The 16,466-nt window shown below is 35.6% G+C and overlaps 1 protein-coding gene across 1 annotated transcript in view; it reads right to left on the bottom strand.

The window, feature by feature from the left end:
* NEB (nebulin) overlaps positions 1-16,466 on the bottom strand; it is a 124,027-nt gene that overhangs the window by 20,873 nt on the left and 86,688 nt on the right. Inside the window, exons 101-117 of the mRNA XM_061363750.1 lie at positions 15,536-15,640; positions 14,070-14,174; positions 13,787-13,894; positions 12,480-12,584; positions 11,741-11,845; positions 11,520-11,624; positions 10,832-10,936; positions 10,600-10,710; positions 10,021-10,131; positions 9,438-9,539; positions 9,218-9,316; positions 5,719-5,829; positions 5,466-5,570; positions 4,596-4,700; positions 2,994-3,098; positions 2,018-2,128; positions 1,461-1,571 (exon numbers count right to left, since the gene is read on the bottom strand). Of these exons, the coding sequence (XP_061219734.1) occupies positions 1,461-1,571; positions 2,018-2,128; positions 2,994-3,098; positions 4,596-4,700; positions 5,466-5,570; positions 5,719-5,829; positions 9,218-9,316; positions 9,438-9,539; positions 10,021-10,131; positions 10,600-10,710; positions 10,832-10,936; positions 11,520-11,624; positions 11,741-11,845; positions 12,480-12,584; positions 13,787-13,894; positions 14,070-14,174; positions 15,536-15,640 (1,809 nt within the window). The remainder of the gene's footprint in view (positions 1-1,460; positions 1,572-2,017; positions 2,129-2,993; positions 3,099-4,595; positions 4,701-5,465; positions 5,571-5,718; positions 5,830-9,217; positions 9,317-9,437; positions 9,540-10,020; positions 10,132-10,599; positions 10,711-10,831; positions 10,937-11,519; positions 11,625-11,740; positions 11,846-12,479; positions 12,585-13,786; positions 13,895-14,069; positions 14,175-15,535; positions 15,641-16,466) is intronic.

Here is a 16,466-nt window from a genome sequence, read left to right on the forward strand (position 1 = left end):
CGCACACTACAGGTCAGCTGTATTAAGGTCACTCTTCCAACACCAGTAATCTCAAAGTGTGATTTCCTTTAGGTGACCAGCAATTCATGCAAAACTGTAACTTGAACAGAGAGGAAGCAACAGAGAATGAGCAGTGTATGAAATGCATGTAGTAGTGAAGAGTGGTCCCAGATGTTTCAAACTGAGCATGTCGAAAAAGATGCAAGGTGTCAGGATTCTCTGTGACATTTGGGGCCCTTTGGAATGGATACCCTCCCTAAAAACTCAGTGCTGTAGCAGCCACCCTTCCCAAAGAGATCTTCCAGTAAGGTCTAAAAGATTTATACTGTATAGATTGATATAATTCATACTGGACAGGGTGCTGAGACATCTAGTCTACGTCAAGCTTGCCTAGAAAGGTTGGACTAGATTATGTTTGAGGTCCCTTCCAGCATAGTATTCTACAATTCTATGATTAATATCTATGAATTTAGCTGAATTCATATTCATATTATTCATTTAAATTCATTATTCATATTTCTGCTGAATTTAGCTGAATACATCTGTAATATTCTGGTAACAAAATACATGCTCCTTGAATAACTCAAAACCTCTGCACTACTGAGTACAAACTGCTGTTGTAAGGATGTTTGTCTTCAAAGTATTTTGTTAAGAAGCAAAATCAGAAGTCACACTAAAAAGTTACTTTTTTTCACCTTTCAGGCTGATGATGTTAAGGCTCCTAAACTTATCCCATGAAGGCAATCACCCTGAAATACTTATTATACCAGTCCAACATACAAATAAAGCCGCTGTTAGGTCTGCATCCTGACTGCTGGCCACCTTTGTCCGTCTTAGTGGGGAAGACTGCCTCAGCCATCTGCCCAGCAGCTGCCAACTGGGCATCAATCCTGGGCAGGGGGAACAGCTCATGATCAGAGCTGGTGTTTCTGACACACTCATCAAGCATAAAGCATGATAAAAAACGGCTCTTTGCTGCCCAGCATACCTCCCAAAGCAGGAGCATACCAGTCTGGTTCTGTCATTGTAGTCCTTTTCTGATCTCTCACTTTTGCTTCTTGTTTCCACAGCCCTGGTCCTTAGTTTCTAATCCTTGGTTAAGTGCTCCTGACCCAAGATGCTTAAGTTTACACAACTGACAAACTGACACCTCTGATTCTTATGCTTAGCCCTGCTGCATCACAGCACTGGCTTTGTCCATCCCTTGACAATAGATCATAGCACCCGTTTCCCACCTATATTCCTGATAGTAACTACAAAGCTAAAAAAGAACTCACGTAAAAGTTCAGGCTCACAGCTTTATCCTTAGTCACCCACACACTTTTTCTTCCTCCCCCCCCCCCCCCCCAAGAGTTTCTAGGGAATTATAAAGTTCATACTGGTGTTACACAGCCATAAGCATTTGTCAGTTGGAGGTTATTACGTCCATTCAGTTATTTTCTAAATAGCTTTTGGCATACCTCGTTCAGGATTTGAGTTGCATTCTTTGCTCTTAGCATGTCTGGAGTCTCCTCTAAAGAGGTTAGTCCTTTGCCTTTGACACCTTCCTCCAGATCCTTCCTGTACTCTTTCTGCAGAAGAAAGAACAAGAAAACTGCAAAACCAGACCAAAAAGAGTTCTATATTTCACAACTTTGTTGCAAAAAAAAAAAAATCAGCAAACAAACAAACAAACCAAAACCACCAAAAATTTCAAATGAAAAAATAATGTTTGAAACAACGAAGAATATCACATAGGGTTATATAACAACTACTACAACAGAATAGAGTGTGGTAATTATTGTTCAAGATTGCAAAGGCGCACACACATATACACCCTCTCATGTAACAGTTAAGACTGATGTATGCCAGAAAGGATGCAGTAAATACAAATACAGTTACTGAACAGTAACAAATTAGATCACAGAATATATGGAATCATGCTTAATGTGAATGGTTAGGAAAAAGAAAGCAGTGAAGAACTGCTTAGTGGAATTATTTAACTTGACAGAGGAAATAAGCACAGAGTAACTGCTACCTCGCTTGCTATTTTGGTTGCGTATTTGACGTGTAATAAGGATGGTGTAACCTCCAAGCCAGTAAGGTTTCTGCCCTTAATGTTCTCTTCAAAGTCCTTCTTATATTCTTTCTAATAAGAGTAAAAAAAACCAAAACAAAAAAACCACACAAAACCCCAAATTGCAAATATTTCTTACATTATTTTTAATTACACAAAAAACTACTGGGAGGATGGAGCAGTAGTTCTGTATTAATGTCACAGTCAATGCCATGGGCATGTAGAGCAAATAAATCCTGTTTCCACTAAAGCCAATGAACCAGCTCATGACTTTCAATGGAAATACGATCTGACCCTGCTTTTTTTTTTAATCTTTTTCTACTTAGTTGTACATGCCGAGAAAATGTTCAGTGGAAACACCCCAACATAATGACTTTTGGCTGTATACAATTGTATACAACTGTTTTTCAGCACGTACAAGCCTTCACCTGTGACAGAGCAAGATTACAAACAGAAAAGAACTGCTTGAGGAAATAGAATTACAAGTCAGTGAAAAACACTATGACACCAGAGACAAAGAGGAAATAAATAGGTTTCTTAAAGATAGACTTCTGAGGTGAAAAAAATAACCAGGGTACTTTCTGTGGACTATGACGAGAACTGACACACATACTGTTGTTGCAAATTTTAAGTGAAATGAATTTCATATGACATTTCTTCTAAAGACACGAAGACTTGCTTAAGCTTCATTTACTGAGAGCTTCTTGATGAAAAATTACAGATGATACACACTTCAGCACAACATGGGACAGCTTCATGGATTTTGAATGTAGTATTTCTTAACCAATAGAAAGAAACGTGATACAGCTATATTTTTTTCAGTCTATGAGCATGCACAAGATGCAAGGATAATTGCGTAAGTCACTGTAAAAGTTCAACCAGGAAAAAAAAATAAATGTAAAGTTTTTTAGTCTGTAGGTATTGATTTTAACCATACCTCACTCTGCATGAGCTGAGATTCCTTTGCAGTAAGGTATGTTGGTGTTTCAAAGTCCAACATAGGTTTTCCTTTTTCCTTCTCATACTTTTCTCTGTATTTCACCTGAGAAGAAAATAAAAATATTACCCTCAATCAAAGAACCAACTTGTCAACTAGTATGCTCCTACTATAGTCAACAGATCTGTGGTAAATGGCTTTAAACTGAAAGAGGGTACACATAAATTAGATAGTAGGAAGTTCTTCACTGTGAGGGTGGTGAGGCTCTGGCACAGGTTGCCCAGAGAAGCTGTGCCATCCCTGGAAGTGTTCAAGGCTAGGCTGGACAGGGCTTTGAGCAACTTGCTCTAGTGGAAAGTTGGAACTTCCCCTGTGGCACGGGGGTTGAAACTAGATGATCTTTATTGTCCCTTCTAACCCAAACCATTCTGTGATTCTATGAAAAATTAATGTTTAATACTGAAATCTGTATCATTGGCAATAAAATGTGAAAAGCAAAGGTCAGGCTTGCAGCAACATCTGTGGCCTAAATTCTACTGACTTCTGTTGTAGAGAATAAGCAGTGTTAGCTCAGATTTCAAGAAGACAGGTAGCTATAAAAATCTAACTTGCAAGCACTCAGACTGCTCATGGCCCTGGCTGAGTTCAGCCAATTACATGTTAGGTACTATACAGATTGCTGTGTAAACAACCAAGTAGTATACAGACTGCTGGAGTGTTAGCATCAGGAATGAAAAGATGTAGTTTAGTGACTTGCTAACTAAAATGTTCACAAGGATGAAGATATTCTTGCTTCAAGTTATAGTATCAGCCTCTAAGGCATCAATTTTCAGACTCCTGCATGAGCTTATGCTATGTCTTTGGCTGAGACAGATCCTGATCTCAAACCGGAGCAACAAGTAGTGACTTTAACTACAAACCTATTCACAACCATTTTCTTATAGTCCTTTGCTATGTAAGGTTTTTGTTCTTCCATGTCATGCAGTAGGATAGTAACTATGGCCCTTTGCATTCTAGCAGTAATTTTTCTCTTTGCTTTACAGTCAATAAATACCTGGAATAGAACCTGGTATAAAGAGGACTAGAGACCAAATCAGAGTATGAATTTCTCTGGAATAATCCACCATTTGCTGCATTGCAGAGGGGAAAAATGTTGGACACATTTAATAGCAGTCGTAGCTATTGTTTTGGTTAAAGTGATTTTGGATGCAGAATGAGGATAGAATGGATAAAGCAGCTGAAAATATACTGTCAGCAACAACCCTACTTCTTTCAATTTCCATTTTCTGTGATTGCCAAGTCTTTTTTTTACAGACAAAATACCCAAATTAATATATTTTACTGTGTAAACAGATACGTACACAACAGTCGTAAGTAACTCTGAGATCTACTCTAGAATGAAGATATCATTCAGATATTTTGTTTTTCTGAACTTGAAAATGTGCAAATATTTCTCATTGACATGTTTACTCAGGTGTGCAGTGTTCATAAAGTGGATAGGCATAGAGGTTACTACATTTTGGAGAATTTACTAGGACGACTTGAGTGATGGAGACTGATACTCAGTGAGTAGGGTTAATGAGAAACAGCTGACCAACTTACGTGGCTCTGTAGTTCTGATGCCTCCCTTAGATGAACCTGTTCAAGATTATCTGGCACCACAAGGTAGTGACCCTTACTCTTCTCATATTGCTTCTTGTACTGGTACTGAGGGGAAGGTGTCAAAAATCATCTCAATAACAAAAAAATTATCCCCCAGCAAATTTATTTGTTAGGTCCAATCAAAGCAACACTTCAATGGAACATTAAGAGAAATTAGATATGCAAAAAGCAAAACAAAAGCAAGAAGTTTAATTCCCAGTATCAGATAAAACTTCTAAAGATGTAGGTAAACAGTTACTTCTTTTTTGACCATTTTGATTGAAACAAAGATTTTTCTCAAAACCAGAATTAAAAAAAAAAAAAAAAGGAAAAAAGAAAACACAGTGGATACATGGAAAAGCTGCATTAGGCAATAATGATTTTTTACTCTTCTCAGTAAAATTTTGTTAGGCATGAGTCTGTGCATCTACACCAGGGGAATGTTAAGCATAAATATGAAATCAAAAAAATAGACAAAAATAAAAAAATTAAATATAGCAAGCAGTAAATAAGACAAAAATATCAAAAAAGAGAAGAAGATGGTATTTGTTAGTGTAATGCAATCAGTTAAAATGTAATAAAGAGGATTTAAAATATTAGCAGTTCTGCAGCTGGTAAAGATTTGACTTCCCAGAGGATAAATGTGGCAAAATTGCTAGTTAACAGGAAATAATCATTAGAAAGTAGAGGAAGAGATCACTACCAGGTGACATCCCATGAACAATAACAGAGGGAGTAACTGTTACAGAAATATTTAGCAGAGATCATTTCAGAATAGAATCAATAGTAATGGAAAATACAAACAAGTCTGGGATTAGTTAACGAGCTTACAGCACTGGCGAGCTGGCTTGTACTCAGGACATGGTTCATGATCAGCGATTCAGACATGTCAGTGACAGGCTTATGAAGTTTCTTTAAATCTGCCTTGTATTTCACCTGCCAGTAAGAAAGGACAGACATCATCAGAAAAGACAACTGCTAGTAAAACCTGTGATGTTGACTGCATTAAGAACATAAAGGAAGTCTTTGTTAAAAAGATTTGAAACTTTTAATTTCCCTAAGGGAAAAGCATAAGTAAACATACCTCACTAGCCAAGTTGTGAGCATCCTTCATGGTCTTGTAGATTTTAGCCTCCTTTAAATCATACTTTGGCTTTTTACCCAGCTCTTTGGAAAAATTCTCCTTGTATTTCACCTAAATTAAAAACAATCATATTACAATTGATCTTGAGGGCTCACTTGTCGGCTGCAGAAGGCAAAGAGTTCCTACTTCAGTACTGATAGTAAGCAGAAGAACAAAATTGTAGCAACTTGAAGATATCCACTGGAATAAAGGCTATTTTAAAGATGACTTGACATGGAAAGAAATCTATATCTCTATTTACAAAATACCACTTGAAATTTTTCATTCAGTGCACAGGTTACATCTCATGGTAAAAATCACAGATCTAGTCAAGAGATTTATGGAGACAAAATACAGCTAAATTCTGGAGATGAAGAATACTTCACTTGATGGAACTGTGCATAGATAAAAGAAACCCTATTTCACAAAGAGACAAGAGCTGACTCTTGAAGAGTATTAAAGGAATTTAAAGACTATAAAAATAATTTAAAGAGTATTCAAAAGAATTTTTTATGAACTTCTTGGAGAAACGACAGCTTTAAAACTACCTCAAGACATACAAGCACTGAAAGTGGCAATATATCAAATATATTTATATAAGTTATACACATAGCATGTTCTGTATAAATCAGAGATGAAGAAATTATCACAAACAGAATAGCAATACAATTAATTACTAGGAATTAGGTTATGCAAGAGGGTTAGTAACACTTCCAAACCACCTTACATCACTAAGGGAAAGCATAGTGATGTAAACCATGATAATCCAGTTGGTGGCACAGAAATGTTGGTAGGAATGAGAGTTTTGCTAACAACTTAAATGAGGGCAAGCTCTTCTTCCATCATGGCTTGTGCCATTCCACTGCTGCAGGTGCAGCTAAATGCTAATTCCTCACTATTGCTTGTAAACCTACAAAAAGGACAGTTCCATTAGGAATATTTTGGGTTTATTTCTTTCTTTTTTTTTTTTTTTTTTTTGTTATCAGAGATGCATGCTTTTTTTTCAGTGGAAGAGATGACTCATGATATACTGGATTTAATGACAGTTACAGAAATGTAAACAGGTAATTCTGTATTAGTTAAAAAAGAAATACGATTGCAGAATAAAATCACATTCCACAATCACACTTTACACTTTGAATTCATTGTCATATTCTTGTCCACACAGCACCATATAGCTCATGGTGGATACTACTCTTGTGTTTTTGCTTGACAAAAAAATGCCACATTCAGATAAAACTCACAGTGAAATAACCAAATCCACAAATCATATAGCTGCTGTAACAAAACAAATAATACTAATCTTCTGAAAGGAATTAGTATTGGTTCTGACCTCAGAAAAAATAAAACCAAGCAGAAGTATACTTGAATCTGTTAGGTTTTGCAAGCTATGTAACATATTATCAAGATCAGACCATCATGCCGAAGAGTTCACATTCTTTAAGCCCAGAAGAAACATTATTCTGCAAAATTAAAAGCAAGCATGCCAGACAGGTCCAACTGAATCCAACTAAAAAATGACGAACAAGACAAACAAACTGGACATAATGCTTTATATTAAGAGAAGTTTACCAGAAGAAATGCTTCAAAGAAAAAAAAAAGATTGCTCCAATTTTTCTTTGCTCCCTTAATGCCTCTACAATAGTTAATTTCTCTGAGAACCAAAATGATCTCAGTAAAGCACGTTTATAAGACTAAGAGGAGAACCAGCTAGTGGAACAAAAGTATGGAAAAGACAGACCTCGTTATCACTGAATGGGAATATACATACTTTCTTCTTTTTCTTGTAGTTCAATTGTTGAGCTTAAGAATCGTTGGTTCTACTGAGAAGATTCTTGCTTATCCTGACACACAGAGTGGCTGACATTCAAACATGCGACAGTTACATGCAGCAGTCTTGGCTAGACATAGAAAAAACATAATTCCCCTTTCTTTTTGTTTGGAAATACATGTGTAAAACTGAAATGGCACAGACCTATCTGCTGCCTCTTTAAAAACTGCTATGCAACCACTATTTTTCTATTTTCCAAAGTTTTTGCCATGGCAAGAAATATAAGAAACTATGTGTCCCAAAATCACTACAGGGTACACTTCTCAGAGGCCATGGAGCTGATTCATACACTGTGTTTTAATTATGCCATGTCCAACATAATGTGAACAGAATAGTTTAAATAGACACTTGAAGTCTGAATAGTCAAAATGAAGTTCTAGTGTGAATCTTATGCATATGTTATGACTGGTTACTGGAAATTACCAGCACCACTGGTTGGAAGTTTCATACACATATATTTCCATTTTTTTGCACAGTTTCAGGAAAACCAGCTCAAGCTTATAAGTCTGTTTTTAGTGGTTTTGAGGGTGAAAAAGGTGAGTTTTAACATTCCACAAGTGCATCAGAAAATTCCATTAAAATTACTGGAAGTTCCTAAACAATTACAAAGGGCATAATAATGTCTCAAGCTTCATGTGGTGTTTCTGAAACAGGCAAATTCCTCACCCACAGAATTCCTGTTCATTATCCAACATTCCAGAGGGAAAACCAAAAGGTTTTACCTAACCAAGCAGTCTCACAAGTTCTGCTACATTCAACACCTTTGACGCAAAAAGATCCATTCAACTGGTGCATCATAAACCCTTTAACAAGTTGGAATTGTAAGATAATATGCAAGCAAGAGACAGATGTGTAAAAATGGCAGTCCCAGATCTGTCATTTAAAATGATCTTACATGACTACTTAGCATATTAGCTTTCTTAAAGGTTCTCATCCATGGGGTATCATAAGATGCAGCTCCATGCCCTCTCATATGTCGTTTGAGGTATTCTGCCTATAATGTGTAGCAAGAAAGCAAGATCAGAAATGCAAACAATTACAGGATTAAAACATGAAGTGCTGAGAAAGAACCAAGTTGAACTGAAGTCCTGGCAGAAAAAATTGTCACAAAAAATAACAAGCATGTACTTTGGACTGTCTGGAGAACATGACTATTGTACAGAAGTGAGCAAGCTCCTGTTAATGTAATGTATTAACTTCAGAAGCCAGAAGATTCTTTTAAAGGCACAAAGTAGAAAGAATGAAGGTTAATGTCCATCTTATAAAGGATGGATAATAAGAGTTAGGGAAAAGGCTGATTCTTCTAAAGCCAATAAACAGAAGAACTAAAAAACAAAGATAACATGGCTAACACTTCAGCTTTAGTATTTAAGACCTTGTCATGGTACCATTTTAAGGAGATTCTATAACTCTATTACTAATATTTGCTAAGTCAGTAGAAAAATTTATTTAACAAAGAAATATTTTGTATTGGAATTCAATTTTTTGTTTAGCTTATTCCCTTTGGAATACTCCTTTATTCCCTAACTTAGAAATAATTTCAGCTATAATATTAACATTACTCTGTAAATTAATACCATGTCACATTTCTCTCATTGCTTCAAATTTTAACTAACTTTTTATTATTACCTGGCTAGTTAGCTTGGACACCTCCTTTGCCAGTTCAATATCTGGACGTCCTAGCATGCTTACACCAATGCCAGCTTCTCCACGTTTTTTATATTCAATCTAACAAAGAAAAAAAGTAGTTTAGTCCTGATGACATTCTCTTTTAATTATTTCACTGACACTGGTTTTAGCAGTAAAATTACTGATAAGAAATTATACAGAAGACTTAAAAATCACTTACATCACTAATTAACTTGGCAGCCTGAGTTGCTTTCTTAATATCTGGTCGATCTGCAATAGGTGTATAGTGGAGCTTTGACTTGGCATCTTTCTTGTATTCAATCTAATCCATAATGATAGAAAGAGGAAAGAAAATTACTGAGGCTTGCTCATGAGGAATATATCTATTAAGGACATAGCAATGTTGCTAGTAAAGTGCATGGGGTTTGTATGTTTGTGGTTTGTTTAGTTTTAAATAATTTCACAAGGAATGGATTTTGGAAACTTTTTTGCAAGCTGCCTAGAAACAAAGAATTAAGCAAACACAATTCTGTCTGAAGGAATAAAAAATACCAGATGTGATTTGCACTTGATCATTTTAAATACTACCATGGGATTAAGTAGAAATATGATTTGAGAAGAAATCCTTTATTTCAGTGCAATTTTAGATTTGTAAATAGTTGCACCATTATCTGTCAAAATTACCCCTGAACGTGGAGGCTGGAAGGACATCAGGAGTATGTGAACTTCAGATTTGCCAGCTGATGTTGACTGAATTTTCTTACACACACTACTTAATTTATGAAAAGACAAGACAAACTTACTGTACTCTGTTTTTTAGCAACTTCCATGGCATGTTTCACTTCAGGAGGCTCCAGCATGACAGAATAATTAGATTTGCCTTTCTCCTTCACAAACTTCTTTTTATAGTTTGTCTGTTAAGAATAAAAAGAGTCAGGTATGATTTTTTTAATTTCACATGGAGGTAAATGCTACTAAAACTTGGAAATAAACACACTGAAATTGTTAAGACAGACAAAATACAGCCTCCTCAAGTCTCAAAATGTATGGTCCTCAGCTTCTTTTATGTTGGTCATAATTTGCACTGTAGACTACAAAGGTTTGCTATTTGGAGATAATGATTTGTACATAAACTCTGTCCTATGAAAAATAAAATCCAACCCACTACTTTCCTCCAGAGTATTTCAACAGAAACCCAATAAATGTGTTTACCTCTGAAGTTAAAACCTCATTCTAGTCAGAATTAACCTTTTCTGACTCCTTGGCATTTTATGATGAGACTCTGAATGTACTGCATGCATACTAAATCATGCAAGTGTCTAATCATTTACAGGCAGCAGGTAATAATCTCACCACAAATTGTTATCACAGTAGTTACTTACCTCACTGACATTCTTGGTCACCTCTTTCACATGAGCAGTGTCTCGTGTCTCTGGCAGGGTTGTGTAAGACCCGTGTGGAAGCTGCTTCTTGCTGTGTTCTTTGTATTTGTTCTGAAAGCACAGAATAAAAATAAGTAAAAAAACCCCACAACACTGCAAGTCCTGCTCTCCTGCCCCCCATATTAAAAGGATATACCTAATATGAACAAATAACAACTCCCTGATATTTTACCTCAGATACAAGAGAGCTGACATTCTTAGCCAGGAGGATCTGAGGTGTATCTGGAACCACAAGGTATGACCCTCGAGCTTTGTTGTGCTTCTCTTTGTATTTTATCTAGTGAGAAGAAAAGGTATCATTTTAAGCAATGTGCATTTTGTCTTCTGGCAATTGAAAAAGAAATTCTGATAGTTGTGCCTGCTTGTTAGTGCAAACATTTGCAGAAAATCCCATATTTTTATGTTTTCCAGGATAAATTCATTCCAGTCTATATATTCCTATAGTTCTCCCTTAGAATTTTATTAATATTAATATACTGAATATTGACTGTTCATATATTGTTAGGAATTATTACAGATACTTTGTGTTATGCACAAGTTACACTTGCAGCTTTTCTTGTTTTCTTCACAGTATTTGCATTTAAATAACAGGAATGCAGATCTGCCAGAGGTCTAGAGTGTTCAGGCAATGCTAACTTTGAGTGCTTATTTAATTCATGAACTAGGCCAGTGACATTTACAAGACCAAATTTTTTCAGATTTTGCCAAATTGTGAATGAAATAAATCAAATCAAATAATGAAGTGAGACTAAAAACAACTTCTCAAAGCTTCATTCTTAAGCCAATCATATTTCCAATAAAGTAGTTCAGATAGTAGGTAAAGTTCTAGTAGAACAAAAACCAGTGTTTCAAGTACTTACATCACTCGCCAAGATGGCATTATTTAAGGCCAATACTGTGTTTTTATCATCTGTGACAGAGAGTTTACATCCCTTTAGGATTTCCCGGTCCAGTTTGTACTCATACTGCAGGAAGAAAAAATAAAACATAAAGCAGAGTCTCAAATCTTCTACTATTATTATTATTATGGACATGAGAAATGTGGAGAAAGGGAGTATTCGGTTTGTTCTGATTTTCTTACATCGCTCTGTTGCAGAGACGACTTGGCTGCTTGAACAAAGTCAGGCCTATCAGCAATCCAGTGCCAATGAGCCTTGGCTGCTTCATATTTCTTTTTATAATCCAGCTGTTTATAGTGAAACAACAAGAAAAAAGGAAGTTAATTGGAAGTTGTGTACTTACACATGACATTCATACAGATGCAAATTCTCTTTCACTCTGTACCAATTAAAGAGAGAAGAGGTAAGGGAGTGCATCTACATCAAACTAAGGCTTTCCTCTGAATCATTTGCAATCTAGGGGGAGTCCATTTACCCCAGTTTTTCCACTGTGAAGTCAAGAAAGGAATATGAACGACTGAAAAGATGTCAAGACTTTGAAGAAAGCTAGTGTTTTCAGTTCCTTGCCTACTGAAGTGGATGTTGGGCCATCAATAATGGAAAACATTGGAGAGCTTCCCATGAAGAGCTTACTTAGTCTACAAAACAAGATCACAGAGAATTTCTGGGACAGTTAAGTCTGTCAGGAGAACAATGGATGTGTGACAAAGACCTCAAGTGACCTCAAGGAACAACTTGAATGAGTGCACCCTTTAGTATGAAATGAAATAAAATAAAACGTATTTTATTCAAGCAGCTTAAGAATTAGAAGCAATGTCCAAGCTCAAAAAAATTCAACAGAACTGAAAATAATTTCTTATGGTCTCCGTTGCCAGTATCAAACACTACCCAAAATAAAAGTATTAATAAAGCTGAACTCACATTGCTGTTTAGCTTGTAAGCATGCCTGGGAGTCTTGATATGAACTGAATCCGCTATGACATTGCAGTGAGATTTATTCCTCTCATACATTTCTTTGTATTTCAGCTAAAAAAAGACAAAAAATGCCACAAACATAATATCATAATCAAGAAAAGCATCAGAATATGACAAACATAATACTAAAAACTGCTCATGATAAGATAAAATCCTAACAAAAGAAAAAGAAATTATAACAGTACAACTTAGTATGAACCATTTGCATGAAAGAAGGGTCCTCTTCAGCTGCAGTTCTCTCTTAATAGAAACTGTAGGAGGTATAACTCACTATGAAGCACACAGATTTGGCAAAACCTGCACATGAACAGTAATTCTGCCCTTTTCTAGTTTTTGGCACCTAATAGAAATGCTTTAAAAAAACTTATCTTCTGATAGGCACAATCACTGCTTTTTAAAAACTCCTGTACAGAATATCAAATTCAGCATTCGGTTTGGAACAAAAAAAACGTATGTCAATTCACAGATCACTTTTGGACACCTTTGTCTCTTATTGATCCACCTTAGTAGCTGGACAACATGCTATTTTTCCTCCTAGATTGACTCATTATATAGATTATCCATGAGGCATGTGAATAACTTTCATGCTTATTGTAGTATATATTCTCATGGTACTATATTGAGTTACAGTATTGCTAGTATCCTCATTTTAGTTACAGATATCCAAGAAACAACACCACAAATGTCAGAGAGAAAGCCTGGGTAGCAGGAGGATTTAGGACCAGGACTCCCAAATCCTGTGATATTCTCTCCACTTCATCTTCCTTTCTCTCTCTTCTTAGCCTTCCACTGCCCCATAATCAAAACACACATTTATTTCAGATCAGAATATTTACCTTACATACCCATAGTATCCATAGAAGAAATGAATAAACACAGTAATGTATTAAGAACGTTATACAAGGCTCTGCAAAAGCCACTGGCCAATAGAGGAAGAAAACTCAGAAACAAACTCCCTGAAGCCATGCTTTAATTAGACACCAGCTCTAGCTCATGGCTTTTATTACTAGTGAGGACTGTTCTACCCCATCAAAAATGTTTGAAGATCCACAGAAGAACATTACATGAAAAACTTCCTGAATACTTTCATATTCTGCTGTGTATTTTGAAAAAGCATTGACAGCTTTCACTACACTCTAACAAGAAGCTATTTTTTAATTACATTGTTACTTATGAGTTATAAACATTTCAGATCAAAGTAAAAAGTTAATTATGTGTCTTTTTGACACCACAGACACAGATGATTTACTTACATCACTTATTCTGTCCTTCACCTTGCGCACATGCAGTAACATAGGTGTATCATGGATTGTAGTATAGCCTCTTGGCTTCGCTTTGTTGTATTCCAGTTTATAAATAATCTGAAGACATTAATTATAGATTATATTACTTATTGTCAGTCTTTTCATCAAGATTGAAAACAACTAAGATGAGAAACATCTGATAATGGACTACTGTAAATGCCATCTTGTTAATTATCCCTCTTCAAAGGTATGAGAGAAGGAGGTATTCTTGAGAGGGATGGACCACACTTACATCACTAATCTGTTTGTTGACTTTTGTAGTCCTTAAGTGTTCTGGAGTATCTACAACCATAGTGTACTTGTCTTTCTTCTTTTCATAGTCCTTTTTGTATTGAACCTGGTGATTGGGAAAGATTGTATGTTAACCACACAAAACAAGACAAAACATCTTCAGGAGACACATTTATATTCACACACAAAATTGCAAAATCCTTCCACCAAAGCCAATGAAAGCTGAATATGCAAAATAACTTGACTTTTGCAAACCCCTTATTTCCTTAAGAGGCTGCTTATCTATCCATGTGATTAATTTTATGTTTATTTCAAGCTGCTTCACTTCTATTCTGTATCTCCAGGATTGAGCCAAAAAAGCAATCTCAGCAGACCACTGACGTTTAAAATTCATAATTGGGCAATATCTCATTTTAAAATATTAATTAGAATGAGGAGACATGTAAAACATCTTACAAAACAGAAGATTAAAACGTTCACTAAATGCCAGGATATTTTAAAGGCTTCAGTAACAGGATTTTTGTCTTGATAATGTCTTGCTTAAATATCATCTTGGGCTACTCAGGACTCCAAACCTGTTTTTGCAGAATTCAGTGAGAACAAACTGTACAGCGAGAATGGAAATGCATCATAGACAGCCTGATGGCAGGTGGAAGATGGTAGAACACATTTTTAATAAAGAACTTTTATGCTCTATCTTGCATCAAAAAATAAAACCATGCTTTTGAAACAGGACTGTGACAGACAAAACATAAATCTGTATATAATTACATACAAACAACACATGAAATCAATCCAGATGAACATGCAGGTCAGGCAGAGTGCAAATGGCAATAAAGCACAAGAGAGACTTGTGAACACCATAAACAGCAACAAAGCTCTAGATCCCAGACACCTCGAGAGTGGAGAGAGTTAGGCAAGGTTCTGTATATATGTATGTACTACAGAGGTGCATACAACTTACATCTATGTAATTAATGTCAAGAGTATATATTAAAAGATTTGCATACTATCCCATTAAGGAAATTACAAAAGTTATTCTGGGGAGAAAAGAGTAAATTTTAGATTAATGTGAGGGCACTCAAAAGCCAAATATGTCACTGTTTCTTCATCTAGATATGAGTAAGGAGATAATGCTTGTGAAAGTCATTAAAAGAGAGGTAATAAAAAATAGATGCACAATAGTGTATTTGTTTTTTAAAACCTCTTCTATGACTTTAAAGAGGCATTACATTCCTGACGTCAATTGATGCACAACATATCAAAGTACATACAGTAGAAATTATCTCACTCAAAAAGTATTAATTCTTTTTGGGTAGCAAACAAAGATTGTCTGTTCAAATTAACTAAAACATCACAACATCACAGGTGAAGCCTATGATACTGCTAGCTATAGACATACCACACAGAGCAGCTGTGAGTGAACCTGGCACATTATGGTAGCACTGGCTAGTGCTCCTACAGTACCTGACTGCTCAATGTAGTCGCCCACTTGGCCAGGAGGTTCTTAGGATCATCCACAATAACACTGTACTTATCCTTGAGCTTCTCATAGGCAGCTTTATATAACTTCTGCTCAGAACAATATAATACATTGTAACAAATCAGAAGTGAAGACCCAAAGAGATTACAGTTCTAACCATTGAAATCTCTTTATATGAACTATTTAAAGGCCGCAATTGAAGTTCATATCCAAAAGAGAAATATATATATGTATATAAAACAAACCCAACAACAAAAAGAGGAAATATCTGCAAATAGTACATGCATTTCTGAATTTCCACTGGAAGGCCTAATCTACAATTTAAGGATACCTGTATTCTATCACTGCCACTCTTCAGTAAGCCATTTTATGACTTACTTTTTCAGGAAAAATAATTGCAGAAGCAACCCTGTATGGAACTAGATTCTTGATTCGAGTACAAAGAGAACACAATGAGATGAAAGAGTAAAATACAATGTTATACTATCATCAGACATTTTGTAAGAAAAACCTGTAATCCCTCATCACAAAAAACATCACTATATAACAGAAGACATTAAGGTAAGTTCCTCTCAATTTATGGAGCCCCTCATTGCTAAAATTTTACTCATTTATGTTTTTTATATTAAATTTCCTTATTGTTTGGTAGAGCAAATAAGGAAAAACTGAATACTAACAATCTTCCATAAGAAACTCCACTTCACTGCTTACCAAATTGAGTATGAAAGTATAGCAATGGTACTGGAATGGTATCTGTTGTGAAACAGTTTTTCTTACCTAGAACAGGTATACTGTAATGCATTCACTGACAGGTAAACAATTTAACATAATATTTGGTGAAAAAGAATAATGTATCAAGATCACATCTCAAGATGCGAGAGTCTAATTATACACTGCTTTAACAAAAAGTATCAG

Source organism: Neopsephotus bourkii, unplaced genomic scaffold (assembly GCF_033783945.1).
Source record: "Neopsephotus bourkii isolate Nb327-2 ecotype Australia unplaced genomic scaffold, CSIRO-AGI_Nbou_v1 NB_1181, whole genome shotgun sequence".
NCBI lineage: Eukaryota > Metazoa > Chordata > Aves > Psittaciformes > Psittacidae > Neopsephotus > Neopsephotus bourkii.